The sequence below is a fragment of the Chiloscyllium plagiosum genome, unplaced genomic scaffold (genome assembly GCF_037043375.1).
Source record: "Chiloscyllium plagiosum isolate Xiang-an unplaced genomic scaffold, Cpla_swu_hap1 HiC_scaffold_30, whole genome shotgun sequence".
NCBI classification, from domain to species: domain Eukaryota; kingdom Metazoa; phylum Chordata; class Chondrichthyes; order Orectolobiformes; family Hemiscylliidae; genus Chiloscyllium; species Chiloscyllium plagiosum.
Window position 1 is genome coordinate 6775155 of NW_028270168.1, and position 24118 is coordinate 6799272.

General features: G+C 41.7%; 1 protein-coding gene across 7 annotated transcripts in view; it reads left to right on the forward strand.

Moving 5' to 3' along the window:
- The window catches only part of LOC122563483 (polycomb protein SCMH1-like), a 204065-nt gene that overhangs the window by 41803 nt on the left and 138144 nt on the right, over positions 1-24118 (forward strand). For 3 of the 7 annotated variants that reach the window (XM_087976703.1, XM_043717253.2, XM_087976704.1), the window contains one exon: positions 23169-23239. The exons of 3 other annotated variants lie outside the window; for them this stretch is intronic. Coding sequence is in view for 1 of the 4 variants with exons in the window: in XM_043717253.2 (XP_043573188.1) it covers positions 23169-23239 (71 nt within the window). In the remaining 3 variants the exon portion in view is untranslated. Of the gene's footprint in view, positions 1-2838; positions 2927-23168; positions 23240-24118 lie in introns of all 7 variants that reach the window. One more of the 7 variants, XM_043717259.2, reaches the window with a different exon arrangement.

The following is a 24118-nucleotide window of genomic DNA, read 5'->3' on the forward strand; positions in this document are numbered from 1 at the left end:
ATTGCAGCTTTTGGCGCTCAGTTTGATTAACATGCCTGATTTATTAGCATGGGTGTGTCCTGAACAAAAGGAGTCTTGCAGTGGTAGTATCCCTACCTCAGAGTCAGAAGGAATGTGTTAAGGTCTCACCTGAGTATGTGATGGTCATGGAAATGTGGCAAATCCAAACCTGTTTTACGGTCCTGTCTCTCAGTGATAGCATACCGAGCTCTGTGTCAGAAGGAGTCATGTTCTAGTCCCCCTGGTTCCAGAGATGTGTAACAGCATGTGTGAAAAGAGTATTTAAAGTAAATGTTTGCAAGTGTAGATTTCTAATTGCTTTTATAAAAAGAATCCATTCAATGTTGTTTTTAATTGCTTTGAACATCTGACAGCAAGGACTGGTGGCTGAAAAAAGACAAGAAAATGTGGCAATATCTACAATAAGAAAAGAATGTTAGCAGCACATTGCTGCCTGGTCAAATATCAGTGGAGAGAAAATTCATTTCTGTAGCATGAGCTTGTAGTTTATGTTCTGAATAATTGGTCTGCTGTGATTTTCCATCATTTTCTGATGTGTAGATCCCCAGTAATCTTTTATTATGCCAATTATATATCTAACAAATGATGTTTTATTGTGAATTAATGCAATTCTGTCTTCAGTACAGTAAAGGTAGCTCCTTAATGTATCCAACTGCATGTGGTGCAAAGCTATAATTTAGATATGTTGAGGGTAATTACTATCATTGGATTTTTGCACATTGTCATTGCCATGGATTTTATTTTGTTGACACTGATATTTATCTGTAGGGTTGCTGTTAGAAATTCAAATGTGCTTGCTCTTTCTCTCTCCTTGAATTGTGGCTTTATTGCTCAACCATGTGCAGTCCAGCCAATAGCTTAATAAAGCAGCCTTTTAGAAAACATGTGCAGGAATAGATTCCTGTTTTTGACGTGGAGAAATTATAAGAGTGTTTCCAAGCAAACATTTTTCCGACATCCTTCTGCATCACATCAGGTTTCCAATCTGCACAGAGTCACAGAATTGTTCAACACAGAAACAGACCCTTCGGTCCAACTCGTCCATGCCGACCAGCTTTCCTAACCTGATCTAGTCCTATTTGCCAGCATATGGCCCATATCCCTCTGAACCCTACCTATTCATGTACCCATCCAGATGTGTTTTAAATGACGTAATTGTACCAACCTCCACCACTTCCTCTGGCAGCTTGTAATCCTGACAACATCTGAACCCTTTTAATTTTAACAACATCTTTCCTGTAGCAGGGAGACCAGAATTGAATATATCTTTGCAAAGTGTAGGTTTCTCAGCAGCTCTGGAACAGCTGGTGTTATTGGGATTGGAAGAAGATATACAGAGGCATTTGCAGAAATGATCCTTATGCAATGGTAACAATAACGTGTTAATGACTTCTAGAAAACACAAACTTCAATATTTCGATCTTACCTGTTCCAGGAATTCAGCTCACCTGGCATGATTATGTAGAAGCACGTTTAATCCTAATGTTGCCCAATGCCCATACATGGACAGCAAGGTGTCTCAGCGGTTAGCACTGCTGCCTGACAGCACTAGGGACCTGGGTTCCATTTCACCGTCCAGCATCTGTCTATGTGGTTTTTGCACATTCTGCATGATCTTGCATGGGTCTACATGGGTTTCCACTGGGTGCTCCAGTTTACCCCCACAGTCCAAAAATGGCCATGCTAAATGGTCCAGCGTGTCCAGGGATATGTAGCCTAGGTGGGTTAGCCATGGAAAGAACAGGCCGACAGGGGTGGGGCTGCACGATGCTTGAATTGGTGCAGACTCGATGGATTGAATGGCTTCTTTTCATAGAAAATGAAGGGTCACTGGACCTGAAATGATAACTCTGTCTTCTGTTCACAGATGCTGCCAGATAAGTTGAGTTTCTCCAGCATTTTCTGATCTTTGTTTCTGATTTCCAGCATCTGCAGTTCTTGGTTTTTCTTTTATTTGGTATTTGAATCAAAAAAAACTTTTATAAAATTTTAGGCAAAGTGGAATGAAGATTCGAACATACAAATGTGGTGAATTAGAAGCATGCTAGACTTAAAAGCCTCCAATATGATTTGCTTAAACAATGTCCAGTAATTTTTATTCAGGGCTAGAACTGTTGTTCAACAGCCATTATTACTTGGATCACCTCAAACAGGGTGTAACTGTTTAATTGGGTTTCTAACCACAATGTGAGAGCAGAAAAGAGGAATTTCCTGCTACATCATTCACAGAGTTGTGGTTCTCAGGGTGTATAGAATATTCTGTGGTAAAGCAGTGAGTGACAGATCATCACTTCAGAACTTCCCTCAAATCTGACAATTTCCAAGTGGTACTGACAGTGAGCACTGTGATCACCATCAAAAACTCTACAAATTCCTGGCCAATATAATTAGGATCTTTGGTTTTCACTATTGAATTTAGTTTCATTGTTATTGAAAGGGATGCAAACATTTTTAGCTGTTTGGAGTCTTAGGATGCTTATTATGGATGTAATTGATGTGATTCCTTGGGTCAGACAGCACTGTAAGTGTGTTGTGGTGTAAGTGCTTGCCTATTTGTTATCTCATGTAACGTATACATTAAGAATGGGTTCTTATGGAAACAGATATCTTGAAGTTTATTAACATCACTGTTAAGATCTCAGACTTGGATGTGGTTGGTCTGGGTTCTGTGCATACTGATGTTACGGCTTCATTACACGGATGTTATACCATATGTCGCTGACTGGAATGCAGTAGGATGGAGCCACTGTGATGACTGAAGATGAGATGTGGACCTGTATATGTCAAATGTCTTAATGACAGCTAACTGTCTTACAGGTATAGGTCTTGTCTGGAGTCATACAACATTCCACCAACCCACCCTTACCCCTGCCATCTCTCTTTAAAGAATGGGAACCCTTTTCTGGTAAGCATATACAAGGATGCAGAGAGATAACTAATCTCTACATAGTGTGATAGATGTATGACACAGCCAGTTATCTCCATTTGGCTGTGCAGCTTCCCTCTGCAATGTGCTGCCATCGTGAATGGATATGCAGCTGGTATCTAGCATGTCACATACAGTATTCGAGTCCTTATCCTTTGTGATAGTTAACCGATTATATGCCATTTGGATATTTTGCCCTATATTTTCACAGGATATGACCCTTGTTACAACGTCCTATGACCCAAGCTGGACACCGCATCATCACATCGAACCCATGTGGTTTTACAACAATCAGTAACTCTTCTAATTCATGTTCAGTTTGGGAGAAGTGACTGAATACATGTTGACTGTGCTTTTGTATCACTGCTGCAATGTAGCTGAGTGAAGAAAGTGTGGGAGCGATGAACGGCTTGGATCTGTCTCCCAAACAGACATGAGAGCTGTTGTTTTTTTAAACATTCACGGGATGAGGGCATCACTGGCTGGGCCAGCATTTATGGCCCATCCCTAATTACCCAGAGGGCAGTTAAGAGTCAACCTCATTGCTGTGGATCTGGAGTCACATGTAGGCCAGGCCAGGTAAGGATGGCAGTTTCCTTCCTTAAAGGACAGTAGTGAACCAGATGGGTTTTTCCAACAATCAACAATTGGTTCCTGGTCATCATAGATGCTTAATTCCAGACATTTATTGAATTGAAATTCCACCATTTGCAGTAGTGGGATTTGAACCCAGGTCTACAGAATATCACCTGGGTCTCTGGGTTAAGAGTCCAGCAGTAATACCATTAGGCCATTGCCTCTCCTGTTAGTGAAGATAAAGCATTGCCTTGAGGAGTGTAACATAGATTTAACATGGCTATCAAACATCTTGGCATGTAGCTTTATACTTGACGGTCATGCATTTTACAGTAAAAACAGTGTGCTCTGCAAAACTATTAGATCGAGGACAGTGCTGCGACAAAATAATAAGCTGAACACTTCATTTCATGCACCTCTTGGAACACCAGACCATTGTTTAACACAATTAGTTGAGGAATGTCACACGTACTGAATGTGGCAGTCAGTGTGTCAGCAACCACTGCACTAGTGACTTCCTGATTTGTCACACAAAAGCGAATTTGGCGAGATAGTCCCTGATCAATATGTAATCATGTGCTTGGACATGAAAGTCTCATTTGCAATCTTGCACCAAGGCTCAGGAGGAATCTCGTGTAGAAGGGGAGGCTCTCCTGATTATTGAGGTTGATGGAATTCATTCAGCTTGATGCCAGATCAATAGCTGGCCAAGAGATGTACCAGTCCAACCAGAAGTATCTGGTTTAGCATGACTTGATGTTGGGTTTGAAGAATTATCCCTTGTTTCCTGTTAACAGTTACATTATTGGAATATCATAGTTCATCATTGAATGGTCAGAGCAGCATACTAGCTCAGGATTCTGCTGGCTATGTTAAAGTGTCCCGTTACAGCTGACCTTTCTGGGCTGTTGTAGTTGGCTGAATCTGCTCTGTTTGGTTGTGATCAAAATGTATCAGATCACTGTTGTTGCTTGGAATCTTTGGTGTTGCATTTACCAGATTTGTTACGTTGTGGATCACAATAATATGCAGATCTGTGCACACTCCTAAACCAGTCAATCCTATTGATGAAAATTACTGATGTGAAAGGTTTCAATTATCCACCCTGAGGAGCTGTATTGACATTTTAAGGTGAACAATGCCAATCTGTGGGATGTCAGAGCCACTGTAAGTAGTTACCTTACCATTTGAGAACTGCATAACACAGTGCCAGTTTCTTGTGTACATCTGAGCAGGATGCATGAAGAGATGATATTTGCACTTGCACCGGTGTCAGTCTTGATGCATGCCATATCTTCCTTTTGGTGCACTTCGTTAGAGAGAAAGGTTTCAGTTTTTCTGGTGTGGTGTGTCAAATTGACCACGTCCTGTTTGATTGGGGCCTGCAAGTTGTAACACAGCAGAAGCCTATTGGGTTTCACTGACATGCCTGTGTATCACTGATGGAATTTTGGAAATGTCCTTGATCTGGTTCTTTAGTTGACTCTTCTCCACATGTCACTGTGGAGCTTTGTGTTGTGCTTTAGATTTTCTGGGCAAAATGTGCAAGAAAACCACTGTCTTCTTGCAAGAACTTTGCTTGTAGACTTCACAAAATGCTTGCCACTTCATGGTGGTGAAACAAGCCACATCTCAAAAAAGATTTGGATGTTTCCTAGACCCTGTTAATAGCTGATATAGTCATTACAGATTAAAGCAGCTGAAAATGCAGCTGGCCCAGTCTGTGGTTTCACACCTGTGTCTTTTATCTAATAGTGCATCGATGGCATTCTTCTCAGACTTGTCTTGGAACGCTTTTCTGAAGGATTTAATAGATGGAGCAGCAATGACCAGTTCCATAAACCTTGCAGCTAAATTAGCTTCAGTCAAACCACATTCTGCACCTTTTGTAACCACCCCTGCTTATGAATTGATGTTTGTTTCACCTGGTTGTTATTGATGTGACATGGACTTGAGCCGATTTATCCTGAACTTTAAGCTGAACCTTGAAAAGCTGGAAAGTTTTGCCGGGATGTTTGTGACCATCCATTAGGAATTCCTGAGGAATTTACTCTCTCAATGTCCTTTTCACAAAGCTAAAAGGTCACCTGCCTGTCTTTCCTTTGTCAGCAACTTTTTGGTTGAAGTGAAGTAAAGATTGACTCTTTCTTCAAATAACTGAAACTCTGATAGAATGTCAATGGATTGCGAATGTTTGAATTCCATCTTTACTATGCAGCTTTATGCTCTTTAAAATGGCAGTATTTTAAAAAATCTGAATGGTAGTGTTATGCTTCTGAGTTTGTTATTGGCTTTTTTTTTGTTTTTTTCCTTATTGCTGCTGCTTTAAATATTATTGATTTAAAAAAAACTGATGCCTGTTTGTGGCATTCACATGAAAAGAAATATTAGAATCATGTTACCTATATCTTTTAAACTACTTTTGTCAAAACAGAATAGACAATAGGTGACAGTAGGCCATTCTGCCCTTTGAGCCTGCACCACCATTCAATATGATCATGGCTGATCATCCTTAATCAGTATCCTGTTCCTGCCTTATCTCTATAACCCTTGATTCCACTATCCTTGAGAGCTCTATCCAACTCTTTCTTAAATGAATCCAGAGACTGGGCCTCCACTGCCCTCTGGGGCAGAGCATTCCACACAGCCACCACTCTCTGGGTGAAGACGTTTCTCCTCATCTCTATCCTAAATGGTCTACCAGTATTTTTAAGCTGTGTCCTCTGGTTCGGCACTCATCCATCAGCGGAAACATGTTTCCTGTCTCCAAAGTGTCCGATCCTTTAATAATCTTATCTATCTCAATCAGATCCCCTCTCAGTCTTCTAAACTCAAGGGTATACAAGCCCAGTCACTCCAGTTTTTCAGCATAAGGTAGTCCCGCCATTCCAGGAATTGACCTCGTGAACCTATGCTGCACTCCCTCAATAGCCAGAATGTCCTTCCTCAAATTTGGAGACCAGAACTGCACACCGTACTCCAGGTGTGGTCTCACCAGGGCCCTGTACAGCTGCAGAAAAACCTCTTTGCTTCTATACTCAATCCCTTTTGTTATGAAAGCCAGCATGCTATTAGCGTTCTTCAATACCTGCTGTACCTGCATGCTTTCCTTCATTGATTGGTGTACAAGAACACCCAGATCTCTTTGTACTGCCCCTTTACCTAAATTGATTCCATTTAGGTAGTAATCTGCCCTCCTGTTCTTGCCACCAAAGTGGATAACCATACATTTATCCACATTAAACTGCAACTGCCATGCATCTGACCACTCACCTAACTTGTCCAGGTCACCCTGTAATCTCCTTACATCCTCCTCACATTTCACCCTGCCACCCAGCTTAGTATCATCAGCAAATTTGATAATGTTATTACTAATACCATTTTCTATATCATTAACATATATTGTAAAAAGCTGTGGTCCCAGCACTGATCCCTGCGGTACCCCACAGGTCACTGCCTGCCATTCCGAAATGGAGCCGTTTATCACTACTCTTTGTTTCCTATCAGCCAATCAACTTTCAATCCAAGTTAGTACCTTGCCCCCATCCCCATGCGCTCTAATTTTGCTCACTAACTTCCTATGTGGGACTTTATCAAAAGCTTTCTGAAAGTCCAGGTACACTACATCTACTGGAATTCCCTTGTCCATCTTCAGAGTTCCATGATAATTAACTGATAACAAAAGCAGAAGCTGCTGGGAAATCTCAACAGATCTGGCAGCATCTGTGAAGAGAAACGTTTCAGGTCCAGTGTCCCTTTGATTTCTCTTCACGGATGCTGCCAGACCTACTGAGCTTTTCTAGCAACTTCTGTTTTTGTTTCTGATTCACAGCATCCGCAATCCTTTAGGTTTGTGTTTGATAATTAACTAATGGCTGGACACAGATATGGCCTTAATCATAGTACCATATTTAACAGAATCTTTATTAGAACTTTGACCTAGGATTGACTTGCCATATTGCAGCTTGCCAGGTTCTGTTTCAGAGCTGCAATTATTTTGGATTGGACACACGTGGCCTCTTAATTTTATTTTTTTCAATGATAGAAAGAATATGTGTCCTCCCAAATGTTGAGGTTACTGTGTTTCACTATAGGTTGTAACATTGTGTGGTCTTAGTTGATGGTTATAAACCTCCATTCTGAGCTTGGATAGATAATGAATGAGGATTAGGAGCAGGAAATCTTGATGACTGCCATTACCTTTCCCAGCCTTCAATACCATTAACTGTCATGAGCTCTTGGTGCCTATTTATTACCATCTTGATGTGGTTTCTTGGGTCGAACACCACTGTCATTATGAAATAGTCTGGGTTGTTTCCCTATCTGTTATCCTGTGTCAGAAACCACAAAGATTGTGTTAGGGTTGAGACAGCATTCTTGACGTTTATTAACAAAATTAGTTTTTTGCAAAGTTATAAAATCTCAAATTGAACATTGTGTGCTGAGGTCATTGACGTTAATGACCACATTATATGACGTAACACTAGATGTAGCTGACTGGCTTCATTGCACCATGACTACTTTTATAATAGGACCTTGTGCTGTTGTCTTATTTACAAAAGGTGTACTTGTTGACTGGTCTGGACCTTATGCAACAAGAAAACAGTAACTGCACTTAGTTTCTTATTATTCCTGTAGTTATTAATTAATGTATAATTAGTTTGTGTTATTGAGGGTGTCACACCCCTGACTTCTCCGATTGGTATTGATGGATAATGCCTACAGAAACAGGAAAAAAAATAACTTGCATTTGTCTAGCACCTTTTATGATGACAGTTTCTCCCAAAATGCTGAAATGATAATGTGGCAGCTAGTTTGCACACAGCAAGCTCCCTTGAGCACCTATGAAAATAATGATGTATCATCTGTTTTTTAGGGGTGTTGATTGATGGATAAAGATTGGTCAGGATTGGGAATAACTCCCCTACCGTTCTTTTAAACATTGGCCAAGCTATCTGTTCTATCCATTTGAGAAGGTGAGAAGATAGAGCCTCAGTTTGATGTCTCATTTGGAAAACAGTGATTCCAACAGTGCAGCACTCTCTCAGAACTGCACTGGAGCGTCAACCTCGATAATAGGCTCATTTCCCTATCATAGAATTCAAAGCTATAACCTTTTAACTTGATCAAGAGTGGTAACCACTGATGCACAGTTGAATTATAGGAAGGATATGAAGGCTTTAGAGCGGGTGCAGAGGAGATTTACCAGGATGTTGCCTGGACTGGAGAGCAGGTCTTATGAAGAAAAGGTTGAAGGAGCTAGGGCTTTTCTCACTGGGGCGAAGAAGGATAAGAGGTGAGTTGATAGAGGTGTACAAGATGATGAGAGGCATAGATAGAGTGGGTGGCCAGTGACTTTTTCCCAGGGCAGAAATGGCTATCACTAGGGAGCATAATTTTAAGGTGATTGGAGCAAGGTTTAGGGGAGATGTCAGGGGTAGGTTCTTTACTCAGAGCATGTTGGGTTTGTGAATGCACTACCAGAAGTGGTCATAGAGCCAGAGACATTAGAGACAACTCTCAGATAGGCACATGAATGATAACAATGTAGGGTATGTAGATTAGTCTGATCTTAGAGTAGGATGAAGGATCAGCACAACATTGAGGGCCAAAGGGCCTATACTGTGCCATACTGTTCTATGTTCTATGTTTTGTGAATGAAAAGAGAATTGACGCATTTGGTAGAGAATTAAAACAATGTGCGCTGACAGCCAATTTCTACAGATTTGATTCAAGATGATGGGGATGGAGTTGAACTTTATTAAATGGAACATTTCTTCAGTATTTTGTCCTTTTGAACCCATTGCATTGGCTGGTTATTTATTGTGATCCTTTTGCTTCAATCTATAAAGCCCAGCTAGAAAAAGACTGAGAACGTCAGCATCTTTGTCGTAATGAACAGAGGACAGAGTAGGGATTGAGCAGTGCCTTTGTGGATAGAGAGAGGGGAACGGATGCTATAGATGTGAAAGTCCTGCAGTTTGAACCAGTTGGGGTCAGCTGTTCCTGTTTGGCTGTGTGCTTAATGGCTTTCCATTATAGTTTATTGGTGCTGCCTCTGGGCTGCTATGCTGCGAGACGCCAGCCAAAACATTGATTATACTTCTTGATTGATGATTTGGAGATGCCAGTGTTGGACAAAGTTAAAAATCACGCAACACTAGTTATAGTCCAACACGTTTAATTGGAAGCACTAGCTTTCGGAGCGATGCTCCTTCATCAGGTGGTTGAAGGAGCAGCGCTCCGAAAGCTAGTGCTTCCAATTAAACCTGTTGGACTATAACCTGGTGTTGTGTGATTTTTAACTCCTTGATTAAGTGATGCTGTTTCCTGGTGACAGGTAAACTATAACCTAGCTCACTTGTGAATACAATCATTCAGTTCACTGTCAATATATTAAAACAGAGATGCAAAGTGTACATATATAGTGAATCCTTTTTAATCTGACCAACTCTGGGAATTGTCATAAGAACCCACCTGGTTCTCTATTGTCCTTTAGGGAAGGAAATATGCCGTCATTACCTGGTCTGGTCTACAGGTAACCCCAAACCCACAGCAATGGGGTTGACCCATAACTCTGGACAATTGGGGATGGGCAATAAATTCTTGCCCAGCCAGTGACATCCATATCAGATGAATGCATTTTTTTTGTAAAAATGTTACTGAAGGAAGAGCAGGGAATTTGTATCCGAGTCCTGCCTAGCAATTATCCTACAGCCACTATTACCAAAAGCAAGCAAGATTTCAAAAAGCTTGCTGACCATGAAGAACCTTCATATAGCACCTTCTAATTGCTCAGGTCATTTGTTCCTTTCCTTTTCCTAAGTCAGATTTGCAAAGACATTTTGGCCAAGTAAAGCTCATCCATTGACTCTCCCATGATGAGATTTACTTGGATTTTCAACAGATGCAATGTGTTCACGCGTCTCTTCTCCAATCCCTAGTTGCTGCAAAAAAATGCACTCTCTTCCCCAACGTCCCCACCACCTCCTTTCTAATGCTTAGATGTTGCTAAATCCTGACATTTGTTTTCAACTTCAGCTGTTGTTCTGCCTGCCTAATTTCAGCATTTACATTTTTCCATGCTCAAATGATCAGTGAGAACAAGAGGAAATATTTTCAAGTGAATCACATCCTATTTGGATTTCATTTTTTTTGAGGTTTATGCTTTCAGTGTCTTACTCTTGGGGTTTTATGAAAAATGAGTGGAGAAATACTGACTGTTCAAGTGTGAAATGTTTCACTTGGTATTTAGGCAAATTATTTACTTCTTTCTGTGTATTCTTCTCACTCATCCTCATTCTCTGCGCTGACTGTTTGCTTATTTCTTGCCTTTCGCCAAGTTGTGCAGAGGCAATGCCTAGTGGTATTATCACTATTCATGCAGAAACTCACTGGAGATTTGGGTTTGAATCCTACTATATCACTTGGTGGAACTTGAATTCAACAATAAAAAGAAACATCTGGAATTTAGAACCTACTGATGACCATGGAATCATTACTGATTGTCATAAAAATCCATCTGGTTCATTAACCCATCCTCACCTCATCGGGCCTACATGTGACTCCAGACCCACGGCAATGTGGTTGACTCTCAACTGCCCTCTGAAATGACCTAGCAAGCCACTCTTCGAGGACAGCTGAAGATGGGCAATAAATTCTGGCTAAATCTCAAGAGTGAATTTAAAAAAAGGTGGAAAGATGGCTGTGTAGTGGTATATCATTTTATTAAAGGCCCAGGTTGATAGTCTGTGGGGCATGGAGTTCAAACCCCACCACAGCAATTGGTGGAATTTTACATTCAGTTAATAAATCAGGAATTGACAACTAGACTCAGTATGAAACTATCACTGATGTAAAATTCCATCTGATTCACTAATATCCTTTAGGGAACAAAATCTGCCAAACTAATGCAGTCTTTTATAAATTGGACTCCAGACCCACAACAATGGGGAGGTGATAGAGTAGTGGACCCCACATTATTCTTCATGATCACCATGGGACCAGTGTTTAATTCCAGATTCTTACTGAGTTGCAATTCATCATGATGGGACTTGAATCCGTGTCATTGTTGATTGTCACAAAAACCCACCTGTACGACATGGGGTAACACCGCACCGCCCCCCCCCCCCCCCTCCCCCGCCGTCATTTAAACCAGCAACACAGAAAAGATTTACCCCGTGTGGTAATCTGTGAAAATTGCAGAGGCCAAGAACTATCCTGAAGGTCACAAGGTCACAATTTAAAGTAAAAACTAACAACTATTTTTAAAGTTTAGCAGAGAATAATTACCTAACAACTATTTACAACTCCTTTTTCTCACCTATCTTTTACTTTCCCTTCTATAATACTAGTCCTATAAAACCCCTGATTAAGATTTACCAAAAAATTCAAATTTCAAAACCAGCCAGCTGTCGAATCTTCTCTTTGTATCTTCCTCTGTCGTCTTCTTCTTAGGGTTTCTGTTTCACAGGTCGTTGATAGGTGAAGGTACCTTTAAGAGAGATAATCTGGGTGCACTCTGCATATGCTGGTGGCTTGGCAGTTATCCCCCAACTGTTCAATTTGTTTAATATTTATATCCCAAAGCATTGGATCATTCTATTAGTTTTAACATTGTCAAAATACCAAATTCAAACTTAATTGGAGGGTAGTATCTTGGGGCATAATTTAAACTGATTGGCTGAGTTTGAATTTGTTTTTGTTTCATAGCAACCCAAGTACTGCTAGCTGCTAGACCAAATGTTACATTGTAAATTCTCCACTCTGTGAGCTTCTCTAAGTCCTTCAAATTTCTTAAAGGTACAGTACCTATACATCTTCATAATATTAGTCCATGGCAACTACAAGCATTAATGTCTACTATTTACACCTACTTAGCATATATCTTCTCTTCTCTACATCATTTTTAACTGAGAGGATTGGGAGTCTTTGGGATTCCAGACTCAGAGAGCTGTAGAAGCCCAGTCACTGAGAGCTGTAGAAGCCCAGTCACTGAGAGTTGTAGAAGCCCAGTCACAGAGAGCTGTAGAAGCCCAGTCACTGAGAATATTTAAACCAGAGACAGGCATTTCAAAATGAGTGAATGGTGCAAAGAGTGGGAGTAGTGTGGGGAGAGAAAGGTATTGAAGTGGATAATCAGGCATGATCATGTTGAATAGTGGAGCAGACTCTACGTTATCTACTGTTTCTCCCAGAGTCATAGATTTTTTTCTTTACAGCACTGAAAGTGGCTATTTGGCCCATTATGTCTGTGCTGGTCAGCAAACATCCAACGTTTACCTGCGTCAAAAAGTGTGGCGCTGGAAAAACACAGCCGGTCAGGCAGCATCTGAGGAACAGGAGAGTTCATAAGCTGTTCATCAGGAAGCGCCACACTTTTTGACTCTGATCTCCAGCATCTGCAGTCCTCACTTTCCAACTATTTACCTGCACTTGGTCTGTAGCCTTGTATACTGTGCTTATCAATACTCTCTTTGTCTTTTGTTCTGTGACACCTGTTATCTCTAATCTCCCTTGCTGTAACCATTCCCTGACCTACTCTCTATTCTGCTTGCTCCTTGCCAATATTTCATGCAGTGTAAAACTTATCACCTTTTCATCTTCACTTCTGAAGAAAATAAACCCTGGACTTGAAACATGAACTCTGTTCTCCCTCCACAGATGCAGCCAGACCTGCTGAGTTCCTGCAGTGTTTTCTGCGAGTGTTGTTAACCTTTTAGACCTCTCCCCATCATCAAGACCTTTTGTCCTGATGAACCTCCTCTGTACATTTTCGAGGAACTTTACATCTTTCCTGAAATGTCAGCCCATATTGCACACCATGGTCTAGAAGAGTCCCTACTCAGAGATTTAGAACTCTGCTTTTAGATTTAACTTCTCTCTCTTAAAACTCAGGTAGTCCAGATGGTATTTTAAAAGCCATTTTATCAACTTGCCCTACCACCTTTAAGGATTTGAATGTAGGGACACCAAGGTTCCTCTGCTTATCTCTACTTTCAAAAATTTTGTGTAAGAATTACAAGACCATAAGATGTTTGATTTATTGTAGTCTTTTGTACCTGAGTACAGCGAAAGGCTTTGTTTTGCATATCATAGGCAGATCATAGCAACAAACACTTACAGATCACATGGTAGACAGAAGGAGGCATACGGGTTACACTGCACAGGAAATGCATAAAGCAAGATCAACATTATTTGGAGAATTCAGCCATTTGGCTCATTGAATCTGTTCTGCCATTCAATCATAGCTGATAGGTTTCTCAACCCAATTCTCCTGCCTTCTCCCTGTAACCCCTGATCCCCATACTAATCAACAACCTATCTATCTCTGACTCAATGACTTCGCTTCCGCAGCCCTCTGTGGCAATGACTTCCACAGATTCACTACCCTCGGGCTGAAGACATTCCTCCTCATCTCCATTCTAAACGGTCGTCCCTTCACCCTGAGGCTGAGGTGATCAGGGTCTGGATTATATTTCTCCTTCACACCAATTTCTAGAAAACAAAGCAGCCCTCACTGAAAATTAATTTCTTAAAAACCATTTCCCCTGCAGCCTTTAGGTTTGTCACTGCCTTTGAATGAACTATTTTTAATGGTGTGTAGCTCTGATAGAGTGCAAAAATGCAAATCAACAGCATAAACAATACACCGCGCTAGTGTTTGCTGAAAATAAACTCTTGGCAGCAATAATTTGCAGCTGTGAGAATTCAATGGTGATTAAACGGCTGTTTATTTTACAGCTCAAGGTTCACTTTGAGGGAATCTGAAGATGTGTGGAACATTATGATTTTTAGTGAACTTGACTTCAGGTCAGCGGAATGAAGTGATTGGAGTTCTGCTTTCCACTTGGAAATCGTGAGCATTTGTAAAGCTTGCTTGGATATTTAAGGTTCCTGACGGGCACCTTTTTGAGGAGAGCTGATCAAAAGAATACAACATAACGAGACTATTCCTCCCATTTAGTTTGCACTTTGTAGGGGGCAGGTACAAAAATCCCAACTCGATGAGCTGAATGCATTCTATGCTCACTGTGAATAGAAGGGCAGTGAAACAATGTCACCTATTCCATTAACCTCGAAGGTGGCTATACTCTCAGTCACCATTGCAGACATTAGACTGCCGTCCTGAAGGTGAACTCTCAGACAGTGACTGACTCAGTTGGAGTCCTTGGCCTTGAACCCAGATCCCTTGTGGATCAGCTGTCGGGAGTATTTGCAAACATCTTTAATGTCTCTTGTAACAGATTGGAAGTCCCCATCAGCTTTAAGAAGACCACCATCATTTTGGTGCCAAAGAAAAAATCATGCAACATGCCTCAAGGACTACTCTCAGTCCCTCAGACTTCCATCATAATGGAATGCTTTGAGAGGTTGGTCATAGCTCACATTAAATCCAGCCTGCCAGATTGCCTTGATCCCTTGCAATTTGCCTATCGGTACAACAGGTCTTCAGCAGATGCCATCTTCCTGGTCCTACACTTATCCCTGGCGCACCTGTATAACATGGATACTTCCATCAGGGTCTTACTTATTGACTACAGCTTCGTTTTCAACACTATAATTCCAAATACAGAAGAACCTCGATTATCCAAAGGACACGGTTGGGGAGTATTTCATTTGGTTAATCGGTTAGCCACACATCTTGCCATCTTGTTCAGATCATCCGAAATTCAGCTAACCAAATGCCGGATAATCAAGGTTCCTCTGTAAACTCATCTTCAAACTCTGAGACCTAGGACTCTGCTGCCCCCCCCCCCCCTCTGCAACTGGATCCTCAACTTCCTGACCCACAGATCACAGTCAGTAAGGATAGGCGACAACACCGCCTCCATCATAATCCTTAACATCAGTGCCCCACAAGGCTCCATACTCCGCCCCTTACTGTACTCCTTATGGACTCATGGCTGTGTGGCCAAATTCCATCTCAACTCCATTTACATGTTTGCAGATGACCATCACCATTGTGAGTCAGATCTCAAACAACGATGAGACGGATACAGGAAGGAGATACAATGCTAAGCAGCATGGTGTAAAGACAACAGTTTCTCCATCAATATGAGCAACACAAAGGAGCTGGTCATTAATATCATGAACAGTCTGTCCTCATTTGCCCCGTTAATACCATGGTCAAGAAAGAACAGCAACCACTCTACTTCAAAATCTGTGTGAAGATTTGTAGCTCGGGTGCTCGTTGTTGTGGTTCTGTTCGCCGAGCTGGAAGTTTTTGTTGCAAACATTTCGTCCCCTGGCTTGGCGACATCATCAGTGCTTGGGAGCCTCCTGCGAAGCGCTTCTTTGATGTTTCCTCCGGTGTTTATAGTGGTCTGTCCCTGCCGCTTCCGGTTGTCAGTTTCAGCTGTCCGCTGTAGTGGTTGGTATATTGGGTCCAGGTCGACGTGTTTGTTGATGGAGTTTGTGGATGAATGCCATGCCTCTAGGGATTCCCTGGCTGTTCCCTGTCTGGCTTGCCCTATGATAGTAGTGTTGTCCCAGTCGAATTCATGTTGCTTGTTGTCTGCGTGTGTGGCTACTAAGGATAGCTGGTCGTGTCGTTTCGTGGCTAGTTGATGTTCATGTATGCGGATTGTTAGCTGTCTTCCTGTTTGTCCTATATAGTGTTTTGTGCAGTCCTTGCATGGTATTTTGTACACTACATTCGCTTTGCTCATGTTGGGTATCGGGTCCTTCGTTCTGGTGAGTTGTTGTCTGAGCGTGGCTGTTGGTTTGTGTGCTGTTATGAGTCCTAGGGGTCGCAGTAGTCTGGCTGTCAGTTCCGAGATGCTCCTGATGTATGGTAGTGTGGCTAGTCCTTTTGGTTGTGGTAAGTCCTCGTTCTGTGGTCTTTCTCTTAGGCATCTGTTGATGAAGTTGCGCGGGTATCCGTTTTTGGCGAATACCTTGTATAGGTGTTCCTCTTCTTCTTTTTGCAGTTCTGGTGTGCTGCAGTGTGTTGTGGCCCTTCTGAATAGTGTCCTGATGCAGCTTCGTTTGTGTGTGTTGGGGTGGTTACTTTCATAGTTTAGGACTACGAAGCTGCATCAGGACACTATTCAGAAGGGCCACAACACACTGCAGCACACCAGAACTGCAAAAAGAAGAAGAGGAACACCTATACAAGGTATTCGCCAAAAACGGATACCCGCGCAACTTCATCAACAGATGCCTAAGAGAAAGACCACAGAACGAGGACTTACCACAACCAAAAGGACTAGCCACACTACCATACATCAGGAGCATCTCGGAACTGACAGCCAGACTACTGCGACCCCTAGGACTCATAACAGCACACAAACCAACAGCCACGCTCAGACAACAACTCACCAGAACGAAGGACCCGATACCCAACATGAGCAAAGCGAATGTAGTGTACAAAATACCATGCAAGGACTGCACAAAACACTATATAGGACAAACAGGAAGACAGCTAACAATCCGCATACATGAACATCAACTAGCCACGAAACGACACGACCAGCTATCCTTAGTAGCCACACACGCAGACAACAAGCAACATGAATTCGACTGGGACAACACTACTATCATAGGGCAAGCCAGACAGGGAACAGCCAGGGAATCCCTAGAGGCATGGCATTCATCCACAAACTCCATCAACAAACACGTCGACCTGGACCCAATATACCAACCACTACAGCGGACAGCTGAAACTGACAACCGGAAGCGGCAGGGACAGACCACTATAAACACCGGAGGAAACATCAAAGAAGCGCTTCGCAGGAGGCTCCCAAGCACTGATGATGTCGCCTAGCCAGGGGACGAAATGTTTGCAACAAAAACTTCCAGCTCGGCGAACAGAACCACAACAACCACTCTACTTCCTCAGGAGGCTAAGGAAATTCAGAATGTCCTTAAAGACGCTTACCAATTTTTATAGATGCAGCGTAGAAAGCATCACAGCTTTACCCAAGACCAAAAGGAACTACAGAGAGTTGTGAACACAGCCCAGTCCATCACACAAACCAACCTCCCATCCATTGGCTCCATCTATACATTCTGCTGCCTCAGGAGAACAATCAATATAATCAAAGATCCTCCCATCCTGGTTATGCTTTCTTCTACCCTCTTCTGTCAGGCAGAAGATATTAAGGTTTGTATACATGTATGAACAGATTCCAGAACAGCTTCCTCCCCGCTGTTATCAGAGTTTTGAATAGACCTCTTTAATGTTACTGTTGATCTCTGCCTGATTTGGAGATGCCGGTGTTGGACTGGGGTGTACAAAGTTAAAAATCACACAACACCAGGTTATAGTCCAACAGGTTGAATTGGAAGCACACTGGCTTTCGGAGCGACGCTCCTTCATCAGAACAATCACCTGATGAAGGAGCGGCGCTCTGAAAGCCAGTGTGCTTCCAATTCAACCTGTTGGACTATAACCTGGTGTTGTGTGATTTTTAACTTTGATCTCAGTCTGCACCTTCTCAGTCTCTGTAACACCGTAAATCCTACACTCTGTTCTGTTACCCTGATGTACTAGTATTGTACAATCTGCCTGTAAAGCACATAAGACAACACTTTTCACTATACCTCAGTCCACATGATAGTAATAAATCAAATTGAATCAAGTCAAATTATTTAGCCCCATTTCCTCACACTTTCCCTGTATTCATAGAGTCATAGAGATGTACAGCATGGAAACAGACTCTTCGGTCCAACCTGTCCATGCCGACCAGATATCCCAACCTAATCTCGTCTCACCTGCCAGCACCTGGCCCATATCCCTCCAAACCCTTCCTATTCATATGTCTCTTAAATGTTGCAATTGTTTCAGCCTCCACCACTTCCTCTGACAGCTCATTCCATATACGTACCACCCTCTGCGTGAAAACATTGACCCTTAGGTCTCTTTTATATCTTTCCCCTCTCACCCTAAACCTATGCCCTCTAGTTCTGGACTCCCTGACCCCAGGGAAAAGACTTTGTCTATTTATCCTATTCATGCCCCTCACTGCAATTTATTTTCTCTTTCAATACTTTATTGAGTTCTTTTTGAATGACTAACCGCAGTATTAAGTGATGCATTCCAAATTCTAACTTTTTTTAATGATGAATTGTATCGTTTTACCTTGAGTCTTCATTCAGTTCTTTTTCAGTCCCCTTCTGCCCTTCAGCTTTTGGGAGCAGTTTCTCATTGTTGCACCATCTAAATCCTTCATAATGTTGAGCACCTTTTCTTCACAACTTCAGTTTCTGCGCTTCATCAATGTAACCATAACCCCTCATCCCTGGAATTGTTCTGTTATAATCTCCTCTGCACCCCTTTCAAAACCTTGAAATAAAACCGGAATCAGATGGTCTCTGGAGCTTGGCTGTGGTTAGCTGCTACTTTGTGTTGAGTGCCCATTGTGGTTGTGCAACCTTTGTACCAATACACTCAGGAGTTAAATAAAACTTTAATCACCTGACTTCAGATTCTGAAGGGTTTTGACTAGGTCCCGGAGCTGGTAAAGTGAGCATTGAAGGCAGGAACAATATATTAACAGTTTTTGGAAATGTACAACCTTCTATCTTGCCCTAGGTCAGCCCTCCAATGAAGTACAATACAAGTTAGAGGAATGATCCCTCATTTTGTGCTTATACTCTTAAAGCCTCTAGGGTTCAATAATGAGTTCCACAACTTCAGAGTATGACCTCTAACTTCCAATTTTCTTACATCCCCCACCGTCTCAGTGTTGTGGCTTGTTGGCTTTGCTATCAACAAGTGGATAGTGCGGTGCTGGAAAAGCACAGCAGGTCAGGCAGCATCTGAGAAGCAGGAGAATTGACATTTTGGGCATAAGCCCTTCATCAGGAATCATTCTGATGCTGCCTGTTCTGCTTTGCTTTTCCAGCACCACATTTTTGACTCTGATCTCCAGCATCTGCAGTCCTCACTTTCTCCTTTACTATCAACAGCCCAGCTCTCCTTTACACAGCTACTATTAACACTCAACTTAGATCTCTCGGTCTCCTTCACCACCATGTCCACTGCCTTTGTCTTTCGCTGTGGGTATAGTCTCAATCTGTTCCACTTGCTCCACCTCCCCATCTGTTAACTGCATTAAAAACTGTCATTTTTCAGGTCTGAACAGGGGTCATACTGGACTTGAAGCATCTGCCTTCTGTCTCCGCAGATGCTGCCAGATCTACTGAGTTTCTCTAAGGCTTTCTGTTTTTAATTCTAACTTGGCATTTTTTCCAAGAAGGCTTTTGAGAGCTGCCCAAGTTTCTAGTTGGAATTTGCAATCAGAGTTGACTGTTTAGTGAAAGAATGGACTGTATGTGTTTGAGATGTTACATGAGTTCCTATGAAATAAGACCTTCTATTCAACACGGTTCCATTAGCCTTGGCAATGACTGGCATGAAATCGGGAAAACATTTGAATTGGCAACTTGTTATTGAAGAGTTGACTGTAAACTTGTTCTTATGTAGCAATTCAGAAGTGCCAATTCTTCTGGAAGCTACTTAATTGTAATTTGATAGATTGACCTGGAGCTTGCTAGCTACAATTTATTGCACATGCTGAATTGTCCTTTCGTGGTGAGCTGCCTTTTTTTGCCACATTGTAGTCAGTGTGGCTGAATCCCGCCAAGCAGAGTTGTTTGGGGTTTGTGAGTTGAAAAGGTCAGAGAGGAGGGCTAATAGTTACAGGAGAATGGCTTCGAAAGGGTTACGCATGACACACCTCTGGGAAACCTGCAAAGGAAGGTTTCCCTCACGTTTTGTCCTAAATTAGTCTGTGTAGGTAAAGCTGGCTGGCTTCCTGCTGAGAAAAGATTGGCATGGGTATGCTGAGGCCTTAAGTTGATGATTCATAGGCTGTTAAAGGTCTTCAGTTAGCACAAGGTCCCTCCCTAAAAGTTTTAGACAGGTTCGAGGTGGACAAGGGAGTGACAGGTCCAGAGGAGATACACGAGAATAATCCCAGGAATAAAAGGCTTAACATATGAGAAATGTTTGAGGACTCTGGGTCTATACTTGGTGGGGTTTAGAAGGATTGGAGGGGATCTAATTGAAATCAATAGAATACTGAATGGCCTGGACAGAGTGGATGTTGGGAAGATGTTTCCATTGGTAGGAGAGACTCGGACCCGAGGGCACAGCCTTAGAGTAAAGGGAAGACCTTTTAGAGCGGAGATAAGGAGAAATTTCTTCAGCCGGAGAGTGGGGAATCTGTGGGATTCACTGCCACAGAAGGTTGTGGAGGCCAGGTCATTGAGCATATTTAAGACAGAGATTGATAAGTTCTTGATTGTCAAACAAATCAAAGGTTATGGGGAGAAAGCAGGAGAATGGAGTTGAGAAACTTATCAGCCAGGATTGAATGGCGGAGCAGACTCAATGGACCGAATGGCCTAATTTCTGCTTATATGTCTTATGGGAAGCCACTGACTAGACTTTGTGACATCATTCCAGTAGAGGTAGTGACCCATGGTGTCATTGTTAGACCATTAATCTAGAGAGGTAGGTAACATATGGGGACATTGCCAGGTGGTGGAATTTGAATTCAATCAAAATCTGGAATTAAGTATCTAACGATGACCATGTCAATTATCTGAAGAACCCACCCAGTTCACTCATGGCCTTATGGTCGTCACCTGCATGTGTTTCCAGATCCACAACAATGCAAGGGACTTGCAACGCCAGGTGGGCAAGAAATGCTTGAAGTGCCAGTGACCCCTACATCCAATGGATGAATAACACTGTTTCTGCTCTGCTGCCCCCCCCCCCCCCCTCCACCCTCCACCCTCCACCCTGGACTTTCAATCCTGCCAGCAGGCAACTATCAAATCCAGCCCATGGTTTAAGGGATTGGTTTGTACAGACAACTTGATGGAAGAAGAAGAGAGATGGTGAGGTTCAGTGAGATCCAAGTTTGAGGTCGAAATGATTGAAGACACTGTCATCAATACTACCATCATAAAAATGGCCACAAAAATGCCATCAATTTAAAGGACTCATAGTATTGCAGAAAGAAGCCAGTCTGCTCATCATGTCTGCACTTGCTTTCTGAACATACACAATAAGAGTAGAAGAAAATCTCAAACCAGTTCTGTCATTCAATAAGGTCATGGCTAACGTGCGTGTGCTTTGAATTCTGTATTTCTGTCTCATCCCCCATATCCTTTAGTGCCTCAGTGTCTTTTCTCCATAATCTGCTTATTCTTTCCATTCAAATAAGCATCTTGTGCCCTCTTGAATGCCTCCACCACACTTTGAGTCAGTGTATTCCAGACATGAGCCACTCACTGTGTGAAGGATTGATCTAAATTTGAACACCGATAAGAATGTTGGTGTCCAAAAAGACCTCGAGCATGTCTTGATGAACGAATAATAATGGCTGAAATGAAAGTTACATAGTCAAACCATTTCACCTTGCATTCATTACTGCAGAGACAAGAATTCAAAATTTCGAAGAGAGCAACAATTTTAACACTCAGATTTGATGCTAATCAGAAATGTACAATCATTTGTGGAAGACTTGAAAGTAGAGAATGTATCTATTGATAGCAATTGGCAACAAATTCAAATTAATCTTCCAACCATTTATTACCTTCAGTCTGTTGGATTATCATGGAGTAAAGTATCTTAAACCAGCTGGCTGGTAATCCACTGATTTTATGAGCATGTATCTATTTAAAAGTTTAAACTTTAATGGATTTTAATTTGATTTTCAAACTGGTAGATATTGTCTTCAGGCAATAGCGTCACAAATATGTGTCTCTGTCCAGATAAACAGTAGCTCTGTGTCATTAAATGTAATTTTTTTCTGTAGTTCAGCCACAACTAAAACTGAAAATATTCCTTTTTAATCCAACCTGCATTTGTAATGGACTTGGAATGGATTTGTTCATGGAAGCAGTATATTAGATTTTTGTTCCCTGCAACAATCCCCGTGTTCAACAGTTGTAGCAGTGAACCACCATTTTTTTCTGTGTTCTGAACCAATAATAATTCAGGACATAATAAAAATGTTTATGGTTTTGTGTCACCCAGCTCCGATCTGCATTAGTTTTGATGGTGCAGTGACTTGTAAAGAAAAATTGGCAAAACCAAGATTAAAGCAAACAGTCATATCTGGTTGTATTGTCAGTGAATCAATATCAAAATTCTTAGCTTGTTTCAGTAATATTTTAACTTGGTCTGTCTGATGAAATCTACTGTGGGGTCTCTCTGCCAATTCTCCTCGACCTTTCTGTATATTTTTTCTAAAATGCTGATCTACTATTTCGGTGTTTCTCAAATATTTTGAATTGCAAGTGATATGTCAGGTTATGAGCCCAGTTTGATCTCAGCCCCCGTGTCAATTTTAGATCGATTACTCACTATTCACGAGGTACTGATGCAGTTATACTGCAGTCTTTGCTTCTGGCTGGATTCTCTAAATAAGTAAACACTGAACACACACACCAGGTCTGTTAACAGAGGAGTCGATGGAAACAAATGGAGCCCTTTTTTAAGGGAAACTTTCCAAAATGGTTTTTGATCCTATTATACTGAAGGAAGCACAAAGTCTACTTCTGAATTTACGAGTTTGTGACTAGATTTGGGAACTTGTAGACTAAATAATGTTTCCTTCCCATTTTTCTTTCCTTTTTGTTGTTGTTGAATTTAATTTACTCACCATTTTATTTCTGCTTTCAGGTCATTTCAGTTGGGACAAATACCTTAAGGAGACAGGTGCTGTTGCTGCCCCTCCCCATTGCTTTAAGCAGGTGAAATAGGCTTTTATTTCATTTTAGTGCTGTGATAATTTGTATCGAGTTGAGGTTGTGGCATTCACAGGGAAAATCGGCAAATGCTACCTCTTACAATGTATGATGTTAATTATGAAAATGAGTGAAGTGAGCCATAATTGATATCTGTTTGGTCATCAGTGATATCTCAGTAAGACTATGATGTGCCTTTCATTTGATCTCAGAAGGGTGCTGAATTATTATTTGATTCTGTTCAATTATGCAAAAGATTTTGGGTGATAATGAGAAATTAATTAAGATTAAAAGGAATCGGGGGATAAGTCCTCACTGGATGGAATCATACTTAGCATAAAGAAAGGAGGTTGGAATATTAAATCCCACTCATTAAGTGATTGTTAGCTAGACTGCAGCCGTATACTTTTCTAATCAGTTTTAATCCATCGCATTCACAAACTCCAAGAAAACCTGATTACTTGCTGCCCCTTTCTGTATACCATTTGCTATAGACATGTTATAACACTCAAAAACACAAATTGCTGGAGAACCTCAGCAGGTCTGGCAGCATCTGTGGAGAGAGAAACAGAGTTAACGTCTTGAGTCCAGTAACTCTTCAAGTCTTCTCCAGCGACTTATGGTTTTGTTTCAGGTCTCCAGCATCTGCAGTTCTTTGTTGACATTAATGCTGTTACACACCACTAGAGCGGGTGGGACTTGAAATTGAGCCTCCTGGTCCAGAGGTATGGACATTACCACTGTGTCTCAGTCGGGCTCCTGCTCTCCACATATGCACCCAGTCAAATGCTCACACAGTTACCCCTTAATTAATATATAATCACAGCCATCTATTTCCTAGCTCCAACTGGTCTCAAGCATCCCAGCCAAACCCTACTTGCTGCT